The 22,823-nt window shown below is 35.7% G+C and overlaps 2 protein-coding genes across 3 annotated transcripts; one reads left to right on the forward strand and one right to left on the reverse strand.

Annotated features, from left to right (window-relative positions):
* Positions 1 to 14,442: 14,442 nt before the first annotated feature.
* On the forward strand, positions 14,443 to 18,458 carry LOC110826037 (potassium transporter 5-like). Of its 2 annotated transcripts, XM_022056615.2 has the most exons (7): positions 14,444 to 14,645; positions 14,951 to 15,176; positions 15,356 to 15,604; positions 15,835 to 16,146; positions 16,664 to 16,831; positions 16,960 to 17,214; positions 17,335 to 18,458. In XM_022056615.2, the coding sequence occupies exons 1-7, from the start codon at positions 14,481 to 14,483 to the stop codon at positions 18,237 to 18,239; spliced, it is 2,280 nt and encodes a 759-aa protein (XP_021912307.1). In that variant the 5' UTR covers positions 14,444 to 14,480; the 3' UTR covers positions 18,240 to 18,458. The 2 variants fall into 2 exon arrangements, with proteins under 2 accessions (XP_088072670.1, XP_021912307.1); XM_088216544.1 differs by lacking the exon at positions 16,664 to 16,831 and having other exon boundaries at positions 14,443 to 14,645.
* A 2,297-nt stretch (positions 18,459 to 20,755) lies between these two features.
* Positions 20,756 to 21,500, reverse strand: LOC110826035 (nuclear transcription factor Y subunit B-5-like). The gene has a single exon (XM_022056614.2). It carries the CDS (start codon positions 21,437 to 21,439, stop codon positions 21,017 to 21,019), a length of 423 nt encoding a protein of 140 aa, XP_021912306.2. The 5' UTR covers positions 21,440 to 21,500; the 3' UTR covers positions 20,756 to 21,016.
* Between the last annotated feature and the right edge of the window lie 1,323 nt (positions 21,501 to 22,823).

Genomic DNA, 22,823 nt, shown 5'->3' on the forward strand with positions numbered 1-22,823 from the left:
GCAAACCACCATCGCGGGCGGTAGCACCGTTGCTGGAGCATGGCGAAGTTGCCGTGCCAAAATTTTGAAATTTGCCAAAAAGAGCTCCTAACACTGATTTTGGGATTTTTGGGATATTTGTAGGTACTTGTAGGACGTTTTAATCCCCAGAGAAAAATTCAGATAACCCGGGGACCGCCAATAGGCGCAGTTCAATAAGTTTAGCATTTCGAGTATCATTTTGAGTAAGAATCTCTCATTTTATTCTCTGTTATGGAATTAAAGTCAAATTAACAATAATACAGTATTTTCTGTAATTTAAAAAATATCCATAATTAATCACAGGTTACTAATGGAGCCAGAACATGAAATTATTGATTGTTGATTCAGTTGATTGATTTTACAGTTTGAATGCATGTAGTATCTGATTGATCGATTTTATAGTTTTGAATGCATGTATTGTTTGTTTTATGTATTTACGGTTGAATTGGAAATAAAGGTAAACGAAAAATTATGTAATTAAGTGAATAGATAAAACAGCAGCCTTATTGGATATCCTGAGAGATGGTGGACGGACCGGGTACATAGGAAACCCTATCGTGAACGTTGCCTCATACCGGACGGGGTATCGAGGCTTGATAATTTGGTGCTCACATCGGACGAGGTATGAGGACAGCCCATTTCACCCTCATATCAGACGGAGTATTGAGGTTTAGTAATTTAACACTTATAATAGACAAGGTATGAGGACGACTCATTAATTGAAAATGTTAAAAGAAAATGTTCACGCATTGTGGGGACATCCCCATGAACCCCCATGGATATTAGTAGGCTGATAAACGAGAAAAATTGTTATTCCAACCGATTGCATATGAAATCATGATATAGTTATGTTATTGACTTTATAGGTTGTTTTTGTAAATCTTGCTACGGTAAATAGGCGGTAAACAATTTTGTTATGATAAATGTGTAATGCCCAAATTTAATTTATAATAAATTAAATTAATTTATAATTATAATTTTAAATTTTTTAATTTAGTGTAAAAATGAAGGAAGATGGAGGATGAAATTGAAAACGATTTTGGAAAAAATTGGTGAAAATTTGAATTATGTGAGCATTTTTGAAAGAAAAATCAGAAAATGGGGAGTCAAAATATAATTTAGAAAACTTATGCCACATAGGATGCCTGGTCAGCAGCCCTAACAAACTAGAATGCGTTGAGTGGCAACGAACGCTGACGCAGTGTCAGCGGGAGGCCACGCAGGATTGAACAGCCCAGATCCATTCCCACGCGCACAGACAGCCTGGATGCGTTCCCTCCCCAAACGAGATCGGACAGCCAGATTTAAACGCAATCAACGGTCCAGATCTGTTTCTTATTTAAACGCGACCGGATGGCCCAGATTCACTCCCTTTTTAATCGCGATCGGACGGTCCAAATCAAACGCGATGGACGATCCAGATTAAATGAGGACAGATATAAATAACCCTCTTTACACCAAACCCTAACCCTACCGCCAGACACCCTCGTCAGAGAAGAAGATCCAGCAGCCGAGAAGGAGAGTCTCTACCACCCGCCGCTGCGCTGGAGCAACTTCTGACTGCCAAAAGAGGTAAAAAAAAATTTCTTTACTCAGAATTCAATTTTAAACACCCACATGACCAAGTAGAAGCAAAAGAACAGGTCAATTGGGCAGAAACCGTGGGCAAAGCACATTGGTGCCGCCGTAGGGAATTTAAAAAACTGCCACCTATGAAACCCTTTTTTGATTCTCGTTCTACGTAATTTTTCTACCATTATAATCACCATTTCCTTCTCCACAGGTTGACTGGAGCAAAACACCCAACCGCAACGTAAACCAAAAGAGCCACCGCACCGGAGAGCCCCGCTGTGCCGATGAGTTTCAGTTTTTTATATTTTTTCAGCCAATCGGGGCCCCTTAATGTGTTTTATCGTAAGAAATGATGCAAAATCAACTGAATTTGCCTAAAAACAATAAAAAACAGCCGATCTGAGGTGGACCGCCGACCCGAGCGATGGCGTTGTCGCCGGAGCACAGTGGAGCCGTCATGCCAGAATTCCAGAATTTGACAAAAATGGGTCCTGAGACTAATTTTAAATTTTTAGGACATTTGTAGGTACTTATAGCGCGTTTTAAATCCCCGAAGAAAAATTTACAGAACCCGGAGACCACCAGTAGGTGTAATCAACATCTTAACTTTTCGGACATAAAATTTGTGTAAGAATCTCTCACCCTATTCTCTGTTATAGAATTGAAGTCAAATTAATAATAATATGGTATTTTATACAATTTAAAAAATATCTATAATTAATTACAGGTTACTAATGGAGACAGAATCGAAAATTATTCTATGTTGATTTTTATCAATTTATTTTACAGTTTAAATGCATAATAATATCTGATTTATCGATTTTATAGTTTTAAATACATGTATTGTTGCCTTATGTGACTACTGTTAAATTGAAAAACTGAGATATGATTGCATTCTCTGATGCATGTTTGTTTGTTTATGTGATTACAATTGAATTGAGAAACTAGAGATTAAATGTAAATGGGAACTATGCGATTAAATGAATGGATGAAACGGCAGCCTTGCTGAATATCGTAAGAGATGGTGGACGGACCGGATACAATAAGGAGCCCTAACGTGAACGTTGTCTCATACCAGACGAGATATCGAGACTCGATAATTTATCGCTCATACCGAATGGGGTATGGAGATGACCCGTTTCACCCTCATACCGGACAGGGTATTGATGTTTAGTAATTTGGCGCTCATACAAGACGGGGTATGGAGACGATCCGTTAATTGAGAATGTTAAAGAAAAGAGTTCATTCGTAATGGGGACATCCCTATGAACCCCTATGGATACCAGCAGGCTGATGGAAATGGACAGTTGTTGTTTGATTTATGGAATATATATTTATAATGTGTGCATGTTACCGATTGCATATGAAATCATGACAACTGCTATGTTATTGTCTCTATAGGTTGTTTTTATAAATCTCGCTGCGGTAAGTGCACGGTAAATAATTTTATTATTAATAAATACATATGTTTAATTAAGTACTCTATTAATTGTTTTGATTTTCTACCAACCTTCATTTTTTGTGTCGGTGAGTAGCGTGATATTCTTACTGAGCTAGTGTAGCTCATTTTTTATTTAACCATTTCATATCAAGAGGATCAGGATCCAGAGCCCGATCTACAAGGGAGTTGTGAGTAGGATGCTAATTTTATTTATTTTTCACTTATTTCCTTATTTTTTTTGTATTTCTTTCAAAAGAATAATTCCCGTAACACATTTTGGTGTTTTAAGCTATTGTGTAATGAATATAAAACTTAACTATTTATTTTACTTATGCACTTAATTTATAATTTATTTCTTTTGGATATTTTGGGGTTGTTATACTTGATATCAGAGCCACGTTCCTCGGGCCCATTCCTTACATAAATCCTTAGGAGACACCAAAAATAATGAATTGTCACTCAACTATTCATTATGAAATGCAGGTACAAATAGATGACGAGAGGAAGACCCCCACTAAACTGAGCAGCTTGCGAGGGTTCGCTTAGAGAGGATATTGACCAGTTATTTAAAATAGTGGAGAGACTCATTGCTGCCCAGCAGGCCCGGAAAGAAAGAAGGGAGCTACCTGACCCTCCCCTGCTGCCACAGGTTGAGCCACCTTTACAGTGAGAGGATCTCGAGCCACCCCAATATGACCCTGCTCCTCCACAGTACCACCCGGCACCACCACAGTATGATTTGATGCCCCAGCTATTGCGTCACCCAGCACCACCACAGTTCAATCCGATGCCTCTATCGTATCATCAAATACCACTGTTGGGTCATCCAGTCCATCCTCAACACAGTTTAGTCCCTCATCCACGGGATTCAACTCCTCTCATGATGGATCCAAGCTACATAGAAAGGTATAAAAGACTAAATCTATCTATTTTTACAGGGAGATCCTCCTTTAAAGAGGTCGAGTTCTGGTTAGCTGAGACAGAGAAGGTCTTCTAGACCCTCGGGGTGATTCTCGAACAGAAGGTCATCTTTGCTACCTACATGCTAGTGAGAGAAGCAGACCGCTGGTGGCAACTCAAGTAAACCACCATGCCCTTTCCAATTACTTGGAAATAATTCCTGATAGCCTTTCGTACAGAGTACCACCCAAAGCATCTTCGACATCTGAAGGAGATGGAGTTTACACACTTGGTCTAGGGGGACATGACTGTATCAGAATATGCTCACAAGTTCCTAGAGTTAGGTAGATATTCTCCTAAGAGCATGATGGATGAAGGTAGGAAGGCTAGAAGGTTCGAGTGGGGTCTCCGTCTTGAGATCAGACAACAATTATTTGAGTTAGAGGCTATTTTGGCCAAGGCACAATTAGCGGATAGGAGCCTTCGCACTTTCCCTTAAGCAATAGGGAACCTTACGTCCTCAACCCCATATCGTAGACCAACACCTTCTACACCTGTTCAACAAAACAAGAGACCCAGACCGATGACTCAAGCTCCCCCTCAGGTACCAACAGTTGGATGCGACAAGATCTGTTAGTATTGTGGTAAGGATCATGGGGACCGACCCTGCTATCGCCTCAACAACACCTACCGCATATTTGGTAGTGCTCAATATTATGCAAGGGAGTGCCCGAGGAACCAGAACCAGGCAAGACCTCCTATGTAGAGCATGGCTTATAATCTCACTCAACAGGATGCAGAAGCCAACCTGGACGTGGTACAAGGTATGTCCTATATGTACACTATCTGTAACCATCTTGCTCATGTCTTGATTGATATTGGTACATTGCATTCATTTGTTTCACATGTTTTTGTATCAAAATTAGATGTATTAACTGAAAAACTTGATTCTGTGTTATTTGTGTCTACTTCTGGGAGTATGACACTATCAGGGGAGGTTGTATACAGAGCTTGTGTCATAAATATAGTAGATAAGAAACTGAGTGTGGACCTAATAGAAATTGATACGGAGGACTTTGATGTAATTTTAGGAATAAACTGGCGAGCGTCGTATCACGCCACTGTAGATTGTTTTAGCAAGAAGATTGTATTCAACCCTCCTAATGAGGAGTCATTTGTAAATTAATAAAATCGTTTAACATTTGTTCTCTCATGGCAAATTTTTTTATTATCAAGTACTTTATCCCAGTTGTTTTCTCTAACTAGGCAAACCTAAGAAAGAAATTTGTATTCGAGAGATTTCGGTAGTCCGAGACTTTCTAGATGTGTTTCAGATGAACTACCTGGACTGTCAGTGGACAGAGAAGTCGAATTCACCATAGGCTTTTAGCCAGACACCCAATCTATTTCGGTTGTTCCTTACCGCATGAGTCGCGTTGAGATGGAGGAACTAACGAAACAGATTACTAAATTATAGGACAGTGGATTCATCCAACATAGTGTGTCCCCTTGGAGTGCCGGAGTCACATTTGTAAGAAAAGAAAGATGAGACGTTGAGGTTATGTATTGATTACAGAGGTCTAAACAGGGTCACGATTAAGAACAAATATCCCCTCTCCATGATTGATGACCTCTTTGATCAGTTGCAGGGTGTTCAGATTTTCTCCAAAATAGACATCAGGGCAGAAGACATTCTCAAAACAGCCTTTCGAACCAGGTACGGACATTATGAGTTCTTAGTCATGCCATTTGGACAAACCAAGGTCCCAACCATCTTCATGGACTTGATGAACCAGGTGTTTAGACAATTCCTCGATCAATTTGTCAATGTGTTCGTCGATAATATCTTGGTTTATTCAAAAAGTAGAGAGGAACACGCTCACCATCTGACTCAGGGTTTGCAAATTCTTAGAGAAAAGAAACTGTATGCAAAATTAAGTAAGTGTGGGTTCTATTTTGAGCAGACTACCTTCATAGGACACATTATATCAAAGAATGGAGTATCAGTAAACTCCGAAAAAGTTAAAGCAGTGCTCGACTGGAAAAAATTGACATTGGTTAAGGAGATCTGAAGCTTTCTATAGATGACAGGTTATTACCGCAGGTTTTTAGAAGGGTTTTCTAGTCTATCTGCTCATCTGACTCAGCTCACAAAAAAGAACGTCAAGTTTGAGTAGAACGAAGACTGTGAGAGAATTTTTTTAGAACTAAAGAAAACTACTAACTATCGTACCTGTGTTGGCCTTGCCAAGCGGATCGGATGGATATACAGTTTACAGTGATACCTCCTACCTAGGGTTGGGTTGTATTTTGATGCAGCATGGGAAGGTCATATCCTATGGGTCCAGACAGTTGAAGAATTATGAAGAAAACTACCCCACCCATGACTTAAAACTTGTCCTAATTATCCACGCTTTAAAGACTTAGCGTCATTATTTGTATGGGGAGACCTTTCAGATCTATACCAATCATAAGAGTTTGAAACACGTATTCACTCAAAATAATCTCAACATGCGTCAGAGAAGGTGGATAGAACTCTTTAAGGACTATGATTGTGACATCATGTATCACTCGGGTAAGTGCAATATGGTACCCGACGCACTCAGCAGGAAAAGCGCAGGTACATTAACTCATCTGATGGTTTCAGAATGCAGGCAGATAGGGGTCGCATAACAAGTACGGCTTCAGGACCTAAATAGGGTCACATGTTTGGGCTACCTGACTGTTCAACTGGAGTTAATCTAGAGAATAAAGGAAGCTCAGTCCATCGATTTCACTCTAGCAGCCCTCAAGAAATATGTAGAACAGGGAGTTAACTCAGAATTCTGAATCTCTGTCGATGGGTTGCTCAAATTTTAGAACAGAGTATGTGTTCCAGATGATAGTGAGTTGAAAAGGGACATCATGACAAAGACCCATAACTCAAAGTTTGTCATGCATCCCGAAAGCACTAAGATGTATCAAAGTATGCGACTCCGATTTTGGTGGACTGGGATGATAAAAGATATAACTGACTTTGTTTTTAAGTGTTTAGTATGTCAGCAGGTCAAGACAAAACATCAACGCCCAGGTGGGCTACTTCGGCTGTTATTAATTCTGGAGTGGAAGTGGAAACATATCACCATAGATTTTGTGACAGGATTACCTAAGGCACGCTCAGGGCATGATATCATCTGGGTAATTATTGACCGACTTACTAAGTCTTTCCACTTTTTGGCCATTAGGATAACCGATCTCTTGAACAAGTTGGTAAGAATGTATATTTGGAAAATAGTCAGATTACATGGAGTGTTAGTGACGGTAGTGTCCGATAGGAACCCTAAGTTCACTTTTCAGTTCTGGTTTAGCTTTCAGCAAGCCATGGGAACAAAACTGTCCCTTAGTACTGGATTCCACCCTCAGACCGATAGAGAGTCAGAAAGGATGATCCACACCCTTAAGGATATGGTCTGAGCTTGCATTTTTAACTTCGGGGGCCATTGGGATGATATCTACCCCTGATAAGGTTCGCCTACAGCAACAGCTACTAAATAAGTATTGGCATAGCTCCGTACGAGGCATTGTATGGCCGCCCGTACAGATCACCGATCTAATAGAAAGAAGTGGGTGATAAAAAATTGTTCAGCCCCAACCTTATAGAAGAGACTACAACTAAAGTAGTTAAGATCAGGAAGAATATTCAGACGGCTCAGAGCAGACAGAAGAGTTATGCGGACACCCGGAGGAGGGACTTGGAGTTTAAGAAAGACAATCGGGTGTTTCTTAAGGTCACTACTTTCAAGAGAATTAGTAAGTTTGGCAAAAAGGAGAAACTAAGCCTCCAGTTTGTTGGGTCATTCGAGATCTTAGACAGAATTGGTACTGCTACCTACAGACTGACACTGCCTCTAGAACTTTTCAGGGTCCATAATGTGTTTTATTTGTCCATGCTACGCAAGTACAACGTAAACCCTTCTCACGTCTTGGCCCAAGAGCCTATTCCACTCCAGAAGGATCTGTCATACGAGGAAGTACCTGTTGATATTGTGGACCGAAATAACATATTACTCCATAATCATAAAATTTTCTTTGTTAAGGTCATGTGGCAGAATCACAAATCCAGAGAGGCCACATGGGAGCTAAAATCGGACTTCAGAGCCCAATATCCCCAGCTGTTTGATTGTGAATGATAGCGATAAATTTAAGGAACCAAATTTCTTTTAAGGGGGGGAGAGTTGTAATGCCCAAATTTAATTTATAATAAATTAAAGTAATTTATAATTGCAATTTTAAATTTTTTAATTTTAATTTAGTATAAAAATAAAGAAAATTTGATGAAAGATGAAATTGAAAATGATTTTGGAAAAAATGAGTGAAAATTTGGGTTATGTGCGCATTTTTGAAAGAAAAATCAGAAAATAGGATCAAAATATAATTTAAAAAATTTGTGCCATATAGTATGCCCGGTCAGCAGCCCCGACGAACCAGAACGCACCGCGTGATAACGGACATTGACGCAGTGCCACACGAGAGGTCACGCGGGCAATCCACATGCCCGCGATCGAATGACCCAAATCCGTTCCCGTGCGCACGGACAACCTAAATGCATTCCCTTCCCAAACGCGATTGGACGGCTAGATTTAAATGCGATCAAAGGTCTAGATCTACTTTCTATTTAAATGCGATCGGACGATCCAGATTGGATTGCGATGGACGGTCCAGATTAACTCCCTATTTAATCGCAATCGGATGGTCTAGATTAAACGCGATGGACGTCCCAAATTAAATGAGGATAGATATAAATAACATTCTTCACACCAAACCCTAACTCTAGCCGCCAGACACTCTCGCCAGAGAAAAAAGTTCCAGCCACCGGGAAGGAGAGCTGCCGCTACCCTCTGCCGCGCCGGATCTACTTTCGATTGCCAAAAGAGGTAAAAAATTTCTTCTTTTCTCGGAATTCAATTTTAAACACCCCCATGACCAAATCGGAGCAAAAAGACTGGCTGATTGGTCGAAAATCACAAGCGAAGCCTGGTGGTGCCGCCGCAGGAAATTTTAAAAATTGCCTCCGATGAGACCATTCTCGATTCCCGTTCTACGTAATTTTTTCACCATTAGAATGACTATTTTTTTTTCTACATGTTGACCGGAGTAAAACACCCAACTACAATGTGAGTCGGAGTAACCGCCGCACTGGAGAGCCCCGCCGCTAGTAGTTTCGATTTTTTGTTTTTTTGGGCCAATCGGGGCCCCTTAACATGTTTTTTTGTAGAGATTAATGCAAAATCGGTTGAATTTGGCAAAAAAGGTTGAAAATAGCTGACCCGAGGTGGACTGCCGCCGTGTTGAAATTCTGAAATTGGACAAAAATGGGTCATGAGATTGATTTTGGATTTTCGAGATATTTGTAGGTATTTATAACATGTTTTAAATCCCCAAAGAGAAATTCAGAGAATCTGGGAACCACCAGTATGCGTAGCCAACAACTTAGCATTTCGAGCATCAAATTTGTGTAAGAATCCCTCACCCTATTTTCTGTTATGGAATTAAAGTTAAATTAACAATAGTACGGTATTTTGTATAATTTAAAAAATATCTATAATTAATTACGGGTTACTAATGGATGCAGAACCAGAAATTATTCTCTGTTGATCTCTGCCAATTTATGTTACAGTTTGAATGCATAATAATATCTGATTTATTGATTTTATGATTTTGAATGCATGTATTGCTGCCTTATCTAACTACTGTTAAATTGGAAAACTGAGATATAATTGCATTCCCTTATGCATGCTTGTTTGTTTATGTGATTACGGTTGAATTGGTAAACTGGAGATTAAATGTAAATGAAAACTGTGTGATTAAGTGAATGGATGAAACGACAGCCTTACTGGATATCCTGTGAGATGGTGGACGGACCGAGTATAATGGGGAGCCTTATTGTGAATGTTGTCTCATATCAGATGGGGAGTCAAGACTTGATAATTTGGCGCTCATACCGGACATGGTATGAAGACGTCTCGTTTCACCTTCATACCAGGCGGGGTATTGAGATTTAGTAATTTGGCACTCATACCGGATGGGGTATGGGGATGGCCCATTAATTGAGAATGTTAAAGGAAAGAGTTCATGTGTAACGAGAACATCCCTATGAACTCCCGTGGATACCAGCGGGCTGATGGAAATGGGCAGTTGTTGTTTAATTTATGGAATATGAATTTATAATGTGTGCATATTACCGATTACATATGAAATCATGGTAACTGCTATGTTATTGTCTCTATAGGTTATTTTTATAAATCTCGCTGCGGTAAGTGGACGGTAAATAGTTTTATTATTAATAAATGCATTTGTTTAATTAAGTGCTCCATTAGTTGTTTTGATTTTGTACCAACCTTCATTTATGTGTCGGTGAGTAGCGTGATATTCTTACTGGGCTAGTGTAGCTCATTTGTTATTTAACCATTTCAGATCAAAAGGACCAGGATCCAGAACACGATCTACAAGAGGGTTGCGAGTAGGATGCTAGTTTCATATATTTTTCGCTTATTTCCTTATTTTTTTTGTACTTCTTTTAAAAGGGTAATTCTCGTAATACTATTCGGTACTTTAAGTTATTGTGTAATGAATGTAAACCTTAACTATTTATTTTGCTTATGCGCTTAATTTATAATTTATTTTCTTTGGACATTTCAGGATTGTTACAAAACGAATTTGCTTAATTAAGAGACCAATTAGTTGTTTTGATTTTTCTACCAACCTTCATTTATGTGTCGGTGAGTAGCGTGATATTCTTGTTAGGATAGTATAACTCATTCATTTGTTAACAATTTCAAATCAAGAGGACCAGGATCCATAGCCCGATTCACAATAGGGTTGCGAGTAAGATGTCAATTTTAATTATTTTCTGATTATTTTTGTAACGCCCGGAAAATTTGAAAAATTTGTATTTTATTATTAAGTATTTTTATTAAGTAAAAAAAAAAAGAGCGCCACGTCAGCAGACCCAGTCAGCAGTCCTGGCCAACCAGGACCTGCCACGTGGCAAGACCACGTCGATCGGGGACGGGCCATGTTGGCGATCCGCGTACGCGCGATCGGACGACCCAGATCAAGCATGCGCACGGACGGCCCAGATTAAATCAAAATGGACGGCTGAGATCAAAAGGCAAAAGGGTATAAATAGAACCCCCACACCTGACCACAAAAACCCTAGCCACCTGCCCTCACCGGAGAAGACGAACCAGACGCCGGAGAAGCCGGCCGCCGCCGCACCGGGGAGATTTTCGACTGCCGATCGAGGTAAATTTCATAACCCCGACTTGTTTTTCCACGCTGATTTCCTCTGTGGCCAAATCAGAGCCAAAATCCCGGCCAAACGGCCGAAAAACACCGCCGAAACCCAGCGGCGCCGCCGTGCCCCGCATCGATTTTTGCCTCCGATGAGGCCCTTCCCGGCCTCCGTTTGATGCAATTTTTATATCACCGTGATCACCATTCTTTTCTCTACAGGTTGATCGGAGCCGAATCACCAAAACACGAACCTCACCGGAGAGCCGCCGCACCCGAGAGCACCGCCGCCAGTAAGCTTCGGTTTTTCGTAATTTTTTGGCCCCCCGAGGGCCCTAGGGTTGTTTTATCGCAAGGACCGATGCAAGTGTGGCCGAATTCGGCTGGAAACGGCCGAAAACGGCAAACCCGAGGCGAATCGCCGCCGTGCTGGAATTGCGATATTGGCCAAAAAGGGGCCCTGGGCCTAATTTGGGATTTTTTGGAACACGTGCAGGTACCAGTAGGGCGTTTCAGTTCCCCGGAAAAAATTCAGAAAAAATTAGGGACAGCCTGTAGGCGCACTGTGAAGCCGTGTTCGGACCCCGAAACGAGTAAGGACCCCTCACCCTATTTCCTATCACAGTATTAAAGTTCAAAAATGATAAAACGGTATTTTTTGAATCAACGAATGTGTGAAATTGCTTAAGGTCGCTAATGGAGCCCGAGTCTAGTATGTTTGTCGGTTAACTGTTATTTGACATATTTTACAGTTTTAAATGCAGTATGAAGTCTGATGTTTTCATTTCATTGTTTCACGTGTATATTTTACTATTTTATTGATTATGGGTTGAATGGCTGAGAAACCGATGCTGTATGTTGTCTTGTTTGACATAAATTACTGTTTGCTTATTTGTATGTAAATTGATGATGCTGACTGAGGAAAAGGAGAATGAAAGATTATGTAAATTGATAATTGTATAATGTGGTCAGCCTGACTAGATATCCTGGGAGATGGTAGACGGACCGGGTTCGTAAGGAATCCTACCGGGATTGTGGTCTCTCATACCGGACGAGGTATGGAGACCTTATGTGTTTTGGCGCTCATACCGGACGGGGTATGGGGACGGCCCGTTTCACCCTCATACCGGACGGGGTAATGAGGTTTATAGTTTTGGCGCCCATACCAGATGGGGTATGGGGACGGCCCTGGAATCTGATTTCAAGTGTTAAGGGTTAACGGGTAGCGGGACCCCTATGGATCCCCATAGATACTAGTGGGCTGGTAAATGAGGAAAATATGTTGTGTAATGATTGAATTACAAAAGGCGAGATAAGTATTATGTTATACAGTTTATATGATTTCATGATGATGATAATGTTATTGCTTTCGTATATTGTTTTATGAATTTCACTGAGGTAAGTGGATGGTAAAGGATTTATTATGGATAAAAGGATTTGTTGAAAATTTTGCTCCATTGGTCTTTTTGTATTTTTTACCCACCTTTACCTCCGTGACGGTGAGATATCGTGATGTCTTTACTGGGCTAGTGTAGCTCATTCCTTATTTAATCATTTCAGATCAGGAAGACATTGTTCCCGAGCCCGTTCCGCAGGAGGACGACGAAGGAGACGCCTAAAGACTCCATAGTCATATTCATAGCTTTTATTTTCGAGTTTCTCCTTTAGTTAATTTGATCTTTTATATTTTGTGAGCACGTTTTTGGTTTTAGTGTAAGGGATGTTAATCGAATTTTTGACTTCGCTTCCGCATTTGATATTTTTAATACACATTTCATTTTAAATTTCTGGGGCCGTTACAATTTTTTTAATTTCTCGTATTTTTCTAAAAATGGTCATTCCCGTATCCCTACTTGGTACTTTAAGTTATTGTGTAAGAAATATAAATCATAACTATTTATTTCACTTCCACACTTAATTTATAATTCATTTCTTTTAAAATTTTTGGGATCGTTACAGTTATAAAGGATATAAATTTCAAATAATTTTTATGGAAATTAAGCCATGAGGTACTAAAAATTGAAATGAAAAATCTGAAGTATAGTAAGAAAGAGGAGGTGAAATAATAAGGTATGATGGATATATTTTACAGTAAATCTATATTTTTTTTATTATATATTTGATAGTACATATATTCCTTAACTATTTTCAACATAAAAATATTAATTAACTATAATACTATTTTTATGATTAATGTTGTATACATATAATAATCAAATGTGCTGCTCCTCTATTTATAAAAAATAATATAAATATATAAAAAAATTATTTCACTTTATGTTTTGGTGGAAGATACGTAGAGCAAAAAACTTATATAGTATATAATTTTAGATTTTATAATTAATTAAACTTTTAATACATAACTATTATATATATATATAGTTAACTAAAAATTAATGTTCTATTTTTATTATTAGAATTTTTAAATAAACTGTACTTGACTTGTAGTTTATCTATTATATTCATACTATTATAGCCAATTAAAAATAAAATTATATTAGAAAATATATAAATTATCATATAGAATTTTTATTTAAAATATTAAAATTAAAAAAAATATACCATGTAGTAAATCTCAAATTTGCTTTTATATTAAATAAAGTTTATATGCAGATATATCGAGTAATATTACGTATTAATACTCATATATTAAATTACTATAGTGTTAATTACGTTGATATAAATTCTAATAATTGTAATTAAATCTATAGTAATATGTATATATATCCTTAATTACGTTGGTTTTTGTTTCTTGTTAAGTACTGATACAATCTATATTTTATATTTTTGTATCTTTTTTTAATTTAATATAAACTTATTTAGTTTCAGATATATTTCTTAATTAGATTTTATGTAAATTTAAACTATTAATTGTTTTAAATATATTTTCTCTGATTTTTTTACTTTAATGATAACAATAACGTATAATAATCAAATTACAGATTTCAACTTGTTGACATATATGTTAGTCATCAAGAATTAATTAATTAATTAATTAATTACTTTTAATTAATTAATGATTAATAACTATAGTCCAGCTGAGTTGAACCTTACTTTCCTTTTTTTTTTTTTTTTATAGGTAAAAAGGTAATCGAATTAGTATAAAAATAAAAAAGTTAATTTAATTACAATTTTCTAGGCTATTTATGGTTTTACTCTGTCACACGTATTTTTACTGTCTCACGCGTCTTTCCCTCGTCTTAGCTCTCTCTTGTGTTGGCTATAAGAGCAGAATTCAAATGAATGCGAACGTATTTGTTAAGAAGAGAAAAAAATGGGAGCTGGTGATTGCATTGAAGAAGAAGAAGACGTAGGATCACCGGATCACCATAACAATGGCAGCAAAGGATTTGATAAATCCATCTCAAAGAAAACCCCCAGTCGCTATGATTCTTTCACTGATGAAACCGGCAGTGCTCATCATCATCAACGTCGCCAGGTTTCTTGCTTCCCTCTCTCTCATCTAATGTTTTTGTTACTTTCACGATATATATATATATAATGTAGCTATTATATTTTTTTCTCCTTTTATGTTTTTGTTTAGTTCTGTTCGGGTCATTGCCGCTTGAATTTCAAAATTTCTTATTCAGAATTTTTCATTCGAATCTTTGAGTCATTTTGTAAATACACTACTTAAGTTTCAATCATTATTGTTGATTTTTTTTTTTTATATTTTCTAATATACTATTTTGCCCCTTAATTTGAACCATTCTAATTTTAAAATATTTTTAAAATAAATTGCAGGCGAGTGATTGGGGGACCGTGTTGAAGCTTGCGTTTCAGAGCATTGGAATTGTGTACGGTGATATAGGGACATCACCACTGTATGCGTTGCCTGGCATTTTTCCAGATGGAATCAAAGACAATGAAGATCTTCTTGGTGCATTGTCTCTAATCTTCTACTCCATCATACTCATCACCCTGATCAAGTATGTGTTCATCGTTTTGGCTGCAAATGATAATGGCGAAGGTATGATTAATGATGATTCCTATATATCGTTAATCGATTAATTACTTTTTTCCTAATAATTCGGTTGTGTGATGTAAAAAAAATAAGAAATCAAATCAGAGAAGTAAAATCTACAGAGAATCGTTTTTTATTTGGGATTATTGATGTTATGTTGCTGTGATTGGTTGAGCAAATTGTAGGAGGAACTTTTGCTCTGTATTCTCTTATATGCCGATATTGCAAGGCTAGTTTGATGCCAAACCACCAAAAAGAAGACAATGAAGTGTCTAATTATAAGCTTGAAGTGCCAAGTACCGGCCTCAAAAGAGCTTCATTTGTCAAGTCTATGCTGGAGAATACCAAAGTTGCCAAGTACACTCTCTTGTTCGTCACTCTACTTGGTACCTCAATGGTCCTTGGCGATGGCATCTTAACACCTTGCATTTCAGGTACATTTTCTTCCATAAGTTTATACATATTCGTTCATGTTAATTAATTAATTGATTAATTCTAGGAGAAAATGTTAATCCCACATGGAACAATATAGAAATTCATATTGATTTATATCTACGTAGGTAAGTTACAGTTTGGCTAACATTAGGGGAAGTGTGATTTTGGAAAAGGGCTACATACCATTTCATGTTTTTATGTAGTTACATTTTGATTTTTTTTATTGTAGTGTTGTCGGCAATGGGTGGAATAAAGGTAGCTGCACCAGACATGACAGAAGATTTGATTGTGTGGGTTTCAGTGATCATCTTGATTTTCTTGTTCCAACTTCAGAGATTTGGAACTGATAAAGTTGGCTACTCTTTTGCACCGATCCTTGCTCTTTGGTTCGTCTCAATTGCACTCATAGGTATCTTTAACTTCTTCAAGTACGATCCTGGTGTAATCAAGGCCATAAATCCATGGTACATAGTTAGGTATTTTGCGAGGAACAAAAAAGACGCTTGGATTTCTATGGGTGGAGTTATTTTGTGTCTCACAGGTAAGGGTTTTAGTTTAATGTGATATCAAAATAAAAATTAGAAATCTAGTATTTGAATCTTCACTGATACAAGATATTTAGATCTCTGCATAATTTACAAGTTTAATTTAATGGATTTGCATGTGAGAGTAATCTAAGTATATAAATAATAAATTGAATTTTTTTTTTACAAAGTTTTAAAATAATTGGCTAACATCATTAGTTCACAAATATTGTTATTATAGGATCCGTACATTGTACAGTATGATTGTTATGTTCTTTGTTTATATTTATTTTGACGGACATTCTTGTTTGATGAATATGAGTTCTAAACATATGATCATACAAGATCTTGGTGGACGTTGTTGCTGAATATCGACTCTTATTCAAGTCCTATGTTTAATAATACTTTCTGAAATTCCAGCAGCAATGTTAAACCCTATTTGTATGAGACTAATTTAGCAATTAGTTTTATTTTGTTTCTGTATTCTGTATAATATATAGGGTTCCTTTAACTTTATGTTAAAAAATATGATAGGTTCTGAAGCATTGTTCGCTGATTTGGGTCATTTTAATGTCCGATCGATTCGGATAAGTTCATGTTCTCTAGTCTTTCCATCCATCCTTTTTGCCTATTTTGGTCAAATATCGTATCTCCGAAAGCACAACGAAGATGTTCTCGATACCTTTTATAAATCAATTCCAAGTAAGTTAATTGTAATCACGTGTCTATATTTCTTGAATCATTTTATTTTTTACATTGCTTTATTTTTAATTTCTCATTATCACATAATATTAACAGGTCGTATTAACCTCATTTCCTTTTACATGCAGCAACATTGTTTTGGCCAATGTTTATCGTGGCAGTTATGGCTGCCATTATTGCTAGCCAAGCATTGATCTCAGCTTCTTTTTCAATTATCCACCAGTCTATGGCACTTGGTTGCTTTCCAAGGGTTAAGATAGTTCACACATCAACTCAATTTGAGGGACAAATTTATGTACCAGAGATAAATCACCTTCTCATGTTAGCATGTCTTGGTGTCACCATTGGCTTCAGAAACACTTTGAAGATTGGCAATGCGTATGGTCAGTAATTTAACTTGCTATATTACTAAATTTCTCGTCCGTGTTCATTTGAATTCTCCACTTTGAATGATACATTGCCCATGTCTTTTATCACGTTTTTCATTGATATTTTCTCTGTAGGACTTGCCGTGGCTTTTGTGTTTCAAGTCACATCCGGATTTCTTCTTATTGTGATGATCATGATATGGAAAACAAACATTATCTTCATCATTCTATATGTGGTGTTCATTTCTTTTAGTGAACTGGCTTTTTTGAGCTCAGTCGTCTATAAATTTGTTGATGGAGGATACCTTCCGTTATTATTTGCTGCCCTCCTAGTAACCATCATGTACATATGGAGTTATGGCTATCGGAAGAAGTACATGTACGAGCTCGAAAACAAGGTGTCATCAAGCAGACTAGCAGAAATAGCAAGCGATCCCGTCATTCACCGTGTACCGGGTGTTGCCCTATTCTACACAGAAGTAGTCCAAGGCATATCCCCTATATTCACGGGCTATATTAGGAATGTCTCGACTCTACATACAGTTTTAGTTTTTGTCTCGATTAAAGTACTCCATATTGGCAAAGTCCCTCCTGAAGAGAGATTCTTGTTTGGGAGACTAAAGCCTCATGATCTAGCCTTGTACCGATGCGTGGTGAGGTATGGATATAAAGATGCGAGGACAGAATGGGAGTCATTCGAGGAGATACTGCTGACTCAATTGAAGGATTTCATGCTGAAAGAGTCATTTGTGGTGGGCGAGATCGAAGATAATGAAGTTAGCGACCAAGAAAAGGCGAATCTCCACAACCAAGAGGTTCAGAAACAACTAGGACTAGTGGACGAGGCATTGAAGAATGGAGGGATTGTTTACATGTTGGGGGAGACTGAGGTGATTGCATCTCGGGGGTCTAGTTACTTGAAAAAGTTTGTAATAGATTACTGCTATAATTGGTTAAAAAGATGTGTGAGGCAGTCCGATGAGATCTTCATGATTCCGAGAAGGCGGTTACTCAAGGTTGCAATGACTGCTGAAGTTTAAGTTCCGATTATGATGTTCAGCTGATCTCCCATGGTGTTTTAGAAACAAATAAGGTAAATTGCAGTAACCACCAGTAAGTATTATATCTACGTGGTTTTTTTATAGGCTTTAGTTTGTACTGATAAAATTTATAGACTTTTTCTGGATTTTTCAAGTTAATTTTGTAAACTTTCTCATGCTTTATGTATGGCTATTTAGTCTGCCAGACTTTTTCTTTTTTTTTTGCCTATTAAATGTTTATTACGGTACATAATGTAATTAGAATTTTTGCACTCTTTTATAAAATATTTACCCCTTAGCACATGGGCAAAATGCAGAAATGGATTTCTTTAATTAAAATGTTTCTTCGTTTATACATATACAGAACTAATAATAAATGATATTAAACTTTGCATTTTGTTACATGAGTTATAATTAACTAAAAATTAAATCTTATTTATATTTAAAAAATTTAGATAGCTAGTTATTTTTATATATCACCAAAGTTATTTTTTTGTATTTAAAAATTTACATAGTGCATAATTTGTAATAAATTAAAAATAAAAAAATTTATTTTTATATTTAAAAAATTTAAATAAATGACTATTATATATATATATATTATTACCTTAATTTTATTTTTATATGTTAAAATCCGAGTAGATAAATAATAAATAAAATTTTACACATTATTATGCTATAATGTTTAGTTACATATAAAAAGCCAAACCCTGGGACCATTTGTAAGGATCCGTTTATGTCAAAGAGTGATAGTTTTGGGCTTAATGAGAAGGTTTGGTTATAAATTCTAGTGGGTTCTATGAAAATAAGACATGTTTCTCATTAGTTAATTTGTATCATATTTTTGTACGGCATGTATCTGTGATTTTTTTATTACACGAGCTTATAGATATATGCATGAGTTTGAAATTAAATAATTATTATATACTTTCTCACTTATATCAACTGATCATGAATCATACTAATAATACCCAACTGGGTAAATTTTTATAAATAAATATTTGTGTGTGTGCGTGTGTATATATATATATATATAGTGAGAAAGAGGAATAGAGGTGTGAAATATGAGGGTAGAAGAGAGGAAGAATGTAAAAATTTAAAGAGGAATATTCAATTTGATGTTGGTGTTCACTACATCAAAACAAATATTCTTCTCATAGAAGAAAACAATGTCACTTAGTATCAAACCAATAATTTGGTTGGCTGATGCTTTCAAGGTTCTCTTTGTCTCATCTTTACATGTGTAACCTAAGCTATACACCCCAAATTTATTTATATAATATACATATGTTTGCTTCTACCTGTATTTTAAATTAAAGATATGCATATAGATCTTCAACTTCTTAAACAATGCACCAAAAATATTAATATAAATACATATATATACTAATCTTAGCAAATAACAATCATTTATTACCTAAAATATACAAATATGTATATTAGTGATAAAAGACATAATATAATGTTGTGCCATATATATACATATACACAGACATATATATGGAAATCCTAACCCTAACCCCCCATCTCTCTCTTTTCGAGATTAACAATTGATCTTCATGGTTAATTACTGAGAAAGAAAGACATCTATATATTTTTTTAATTCAATGAATATCTTTCAAAATTTTGTTTTTCTTTTTTTTTTTCTTTGGATTTCTTTATATATATATACATACAAACAATATTAGCTTATTGATTTCTATGTGTGTGTGTATTGTGGTGGTCCAAAAATTCCCAGAAATGTGGGTTAACTAAACTTTAGATCTTGACAGATACTTTTAATCCTTTGTCAACTTGTACTATAATATATATACATATATATACACACACACACACACTAAAACCCAAACAATACAATATATGTGAACCTGAAAGAAGCCGTAAACAATGACTTGATACTTATATGTATTTATTTGATGTATATACAGAGAGTTTGAAGCTTGGAGCTATGGAGATATAAACTCTTCCCTAACAAAGGGAACAGAGATTTGATTATGGGTTGGATCCAAACAATCCAAAAACACATCATATATAAGGGGAATACACACACACACATATATATATAAAGAATATATGAACCCAGACTTCATTTTAGTACGCTATATATGCATAAACATGCTAAATGCAACTAAATTTGGCAGTAGAGATAATCATGTTTCTAAGTTAAAAATACGAACATGCCAATAGGTTTTACTAATATCATCTTCATTGGTACTTTGCGTATTTGATCTCGTACCAACTTAATGCTATTCAATTGAAGATTATTAATCAAGATTGTTAATCGCTGCCTCCACACTCCTTAATAATTGAAGGATTAATAAATTTCTCCTTATGGAATCTATACATATATATATATATATAGATATGTTCCATTATACTTGCCATTTGAAAAATCAATCAGTATCCATCAAACCCTGTTACAGTTTATACTTGAAAAATACTCATATGGAATCTAAATTAATAGAAAGCCATATGCATCTGTATATATGAATCGAAACGCAGACATATATAACAAGTAAAAACAGATATGCATATACTGAATTACAAGTATAATTAAACCTCAAGAATCTTATTCCTTATGTATATATATATATATATGCATGTGTCATTCATGGTTAAAAATGATTATAAAGTTAGCTGGGTAGAGCGAGAATTTTTTGAAAGATAATGAAAATCAACCTAATCTAGACTTACTAAAATCGTCATGGGAATTAAACTTGATTATCAAAGGAGCTGTACCAATAAGCAGCTTCCTCATTTAACTTCTAAGCACATTGCTAATTATATAAATTATTATTATTATTGGTAGCCTTATGATTTTGACTAACATTATTACTTGATCTCTCTCCTTCTGCTTCCCTATACTTATGCAAATACCTTTTCAGAGGTCCAACATAGTCATCGAAGCCCAACGACGCCAACGCCCAGCACACATCGTCCCCGTTCACAGTCTTCCTCCGTTCCCTCCGGCACTTCTCTGAGGCTTCCCCGGTTACAAAGCTGATGAACTCCGACACACATTCTTGCATAGTTTCCTTAGCTTCCTTCGAGATTTTCGCATTGGAAGGCAAAATTTGCTTCATGATCCGTCCCACGTTGGCGATTGGCAACAACTTTTCGTGCTCTATAACAACTCCATCTTCGCCACCGTTACCGATGCTACCACCACCACCATCACCGCTATTACTATAGTCTGCCATTTTGTTTAGATGCAAACACTCTACTTTGAGACAAGAGTACTTAATGATGATAGTTCTAGGTCAAAAGCTCTCTCATTTCCCCTATAAATATATAATTTATTTTTTAAATATATGCTGTACTATACGTTAATAATATATATATATATATATATATTTATATTTTCTTGTAAAGATGTCTACCCCAATGGTTAGCAGTACATATACATATAATATTTAATCACATGATGGTTGGTGATGTGTGCTTTCTTATGCACTGTATATAATGCCGACCAAATCAGACTCCAAGCTAAAATCTCAGCCTCCATTGAAATAAACAGATATAAGAACAATGTTTGAATCTCTTCTTTTTCCTCATAAAATTCATGAATTTATTTTAAAATACATAATAAAAATTTTGATAAATAAACTTGGACGAAAAAAAAAAAAAAAAAAACTTAATTCATAACATAAAAATATTAAAAATATTCTGGCAATCAAGAACGATCCATAGTTTCTTTATTTTTTATGTATATATTATAATAAATAATGTAGTATAATTATATATTATATAACAATTAACAAGAGTTAAATTTTTGGTTTGTAAAACAAAATACACGTAAATAAAATTTAAAATGTGTTAATTATATTCAAAATGTTAAGTTGGGTTATTAATTTTATATAATTTAAATGTTATAAAATATTTATTTTGTATAAAAATATAATAGATTTTTTGAAATTTAATCTTATTTAAAAACTATAATTTTATTAACATTAATTAATGTACTAAATTTCAATTTTATTAAATGAAATAAATTGCCATTCGCTAAAATGAGGGGGCCACTTTTTAATGCATTTCCTTTCTGGACTTCTGAGTATTCTACGTGAGGATATTTTTAGTGTTTTTTATTTTAAATTGTGTAATAACCGTATCTAATTGTTTTCCTTTGTATCCAAAAATTTTTGGAGACATTCATTCCGTACACACTTAAACTATAGTCATTATGTGGGTTGGTTGAGTAGCCAACTAGAAATGAGATTGCTTGTAATCATTATATATATATATGTATGTATACATGTATACATACATACATATATATTATATGGGTTAAGAAGGTGATCTGCTTGAAACAATGGATGCTGAGAAGGCTTCTTGAGGGCATCTCTTTAGTATTATTATTTAAAATATCTCACACACACACACACCATATATGTATATATATATATATAAGCACCAATGATGTTGAGTATGATGTTTAAGCTTTAGTTTAATGTTGAGCAATGAGATTAGAGTAGGGATGGTGTGTGATTTATATAATAAGATAAATAATTATAAGTGGATTCGACCATAAACCCTAAAATCAGGATAGCAATTAGTGCAAATTGGGATATAATTAATTCATTAATT

This window comes from Carica papaya, chromosome 3 (genome assembly GCF_054855325.1).
Source record: "Carica papaya isolate Zhongbai chromosome 3, ASM5485532v1, whole genome shotgun sequence".
Lineage (NCBI taxonomy): Eukaryota > Viridiplantae > Streptophyta > Magnoliopsida > Brassicales > Caricaceae > Carica > Carica papaya.

Coding starts and splice junctions, on each gene's coding strand:
- LOC110826037 (XM_022056615.2), top strand. CDS start 14,481: ATGGGAGCTGGTGATTGCATTGAAGAAGAAGAAGACGTAGGATCACCG. Junction 15,177..15,355: donor TGCAAATGATAATGGCGAAG/GTATGATTAATG, acceptor AGCAAATTGTAG/GAGGAACTTTTGCTCTGTAT. Junction 15,605..15,834: donor CTTAACACCTTGCATTTCAG/GTACATTTTCTT, acceptor TTTTTATTGTAG/TGTTGTCGGCAATGGGTGGA.
- LOC110826035 (XM_022056614.2), bottom strand. CDS start 21,439: ATGGCAGACTATAGTAATAGCGGTGATGGTGGTGGTGGTAGCATCGGT.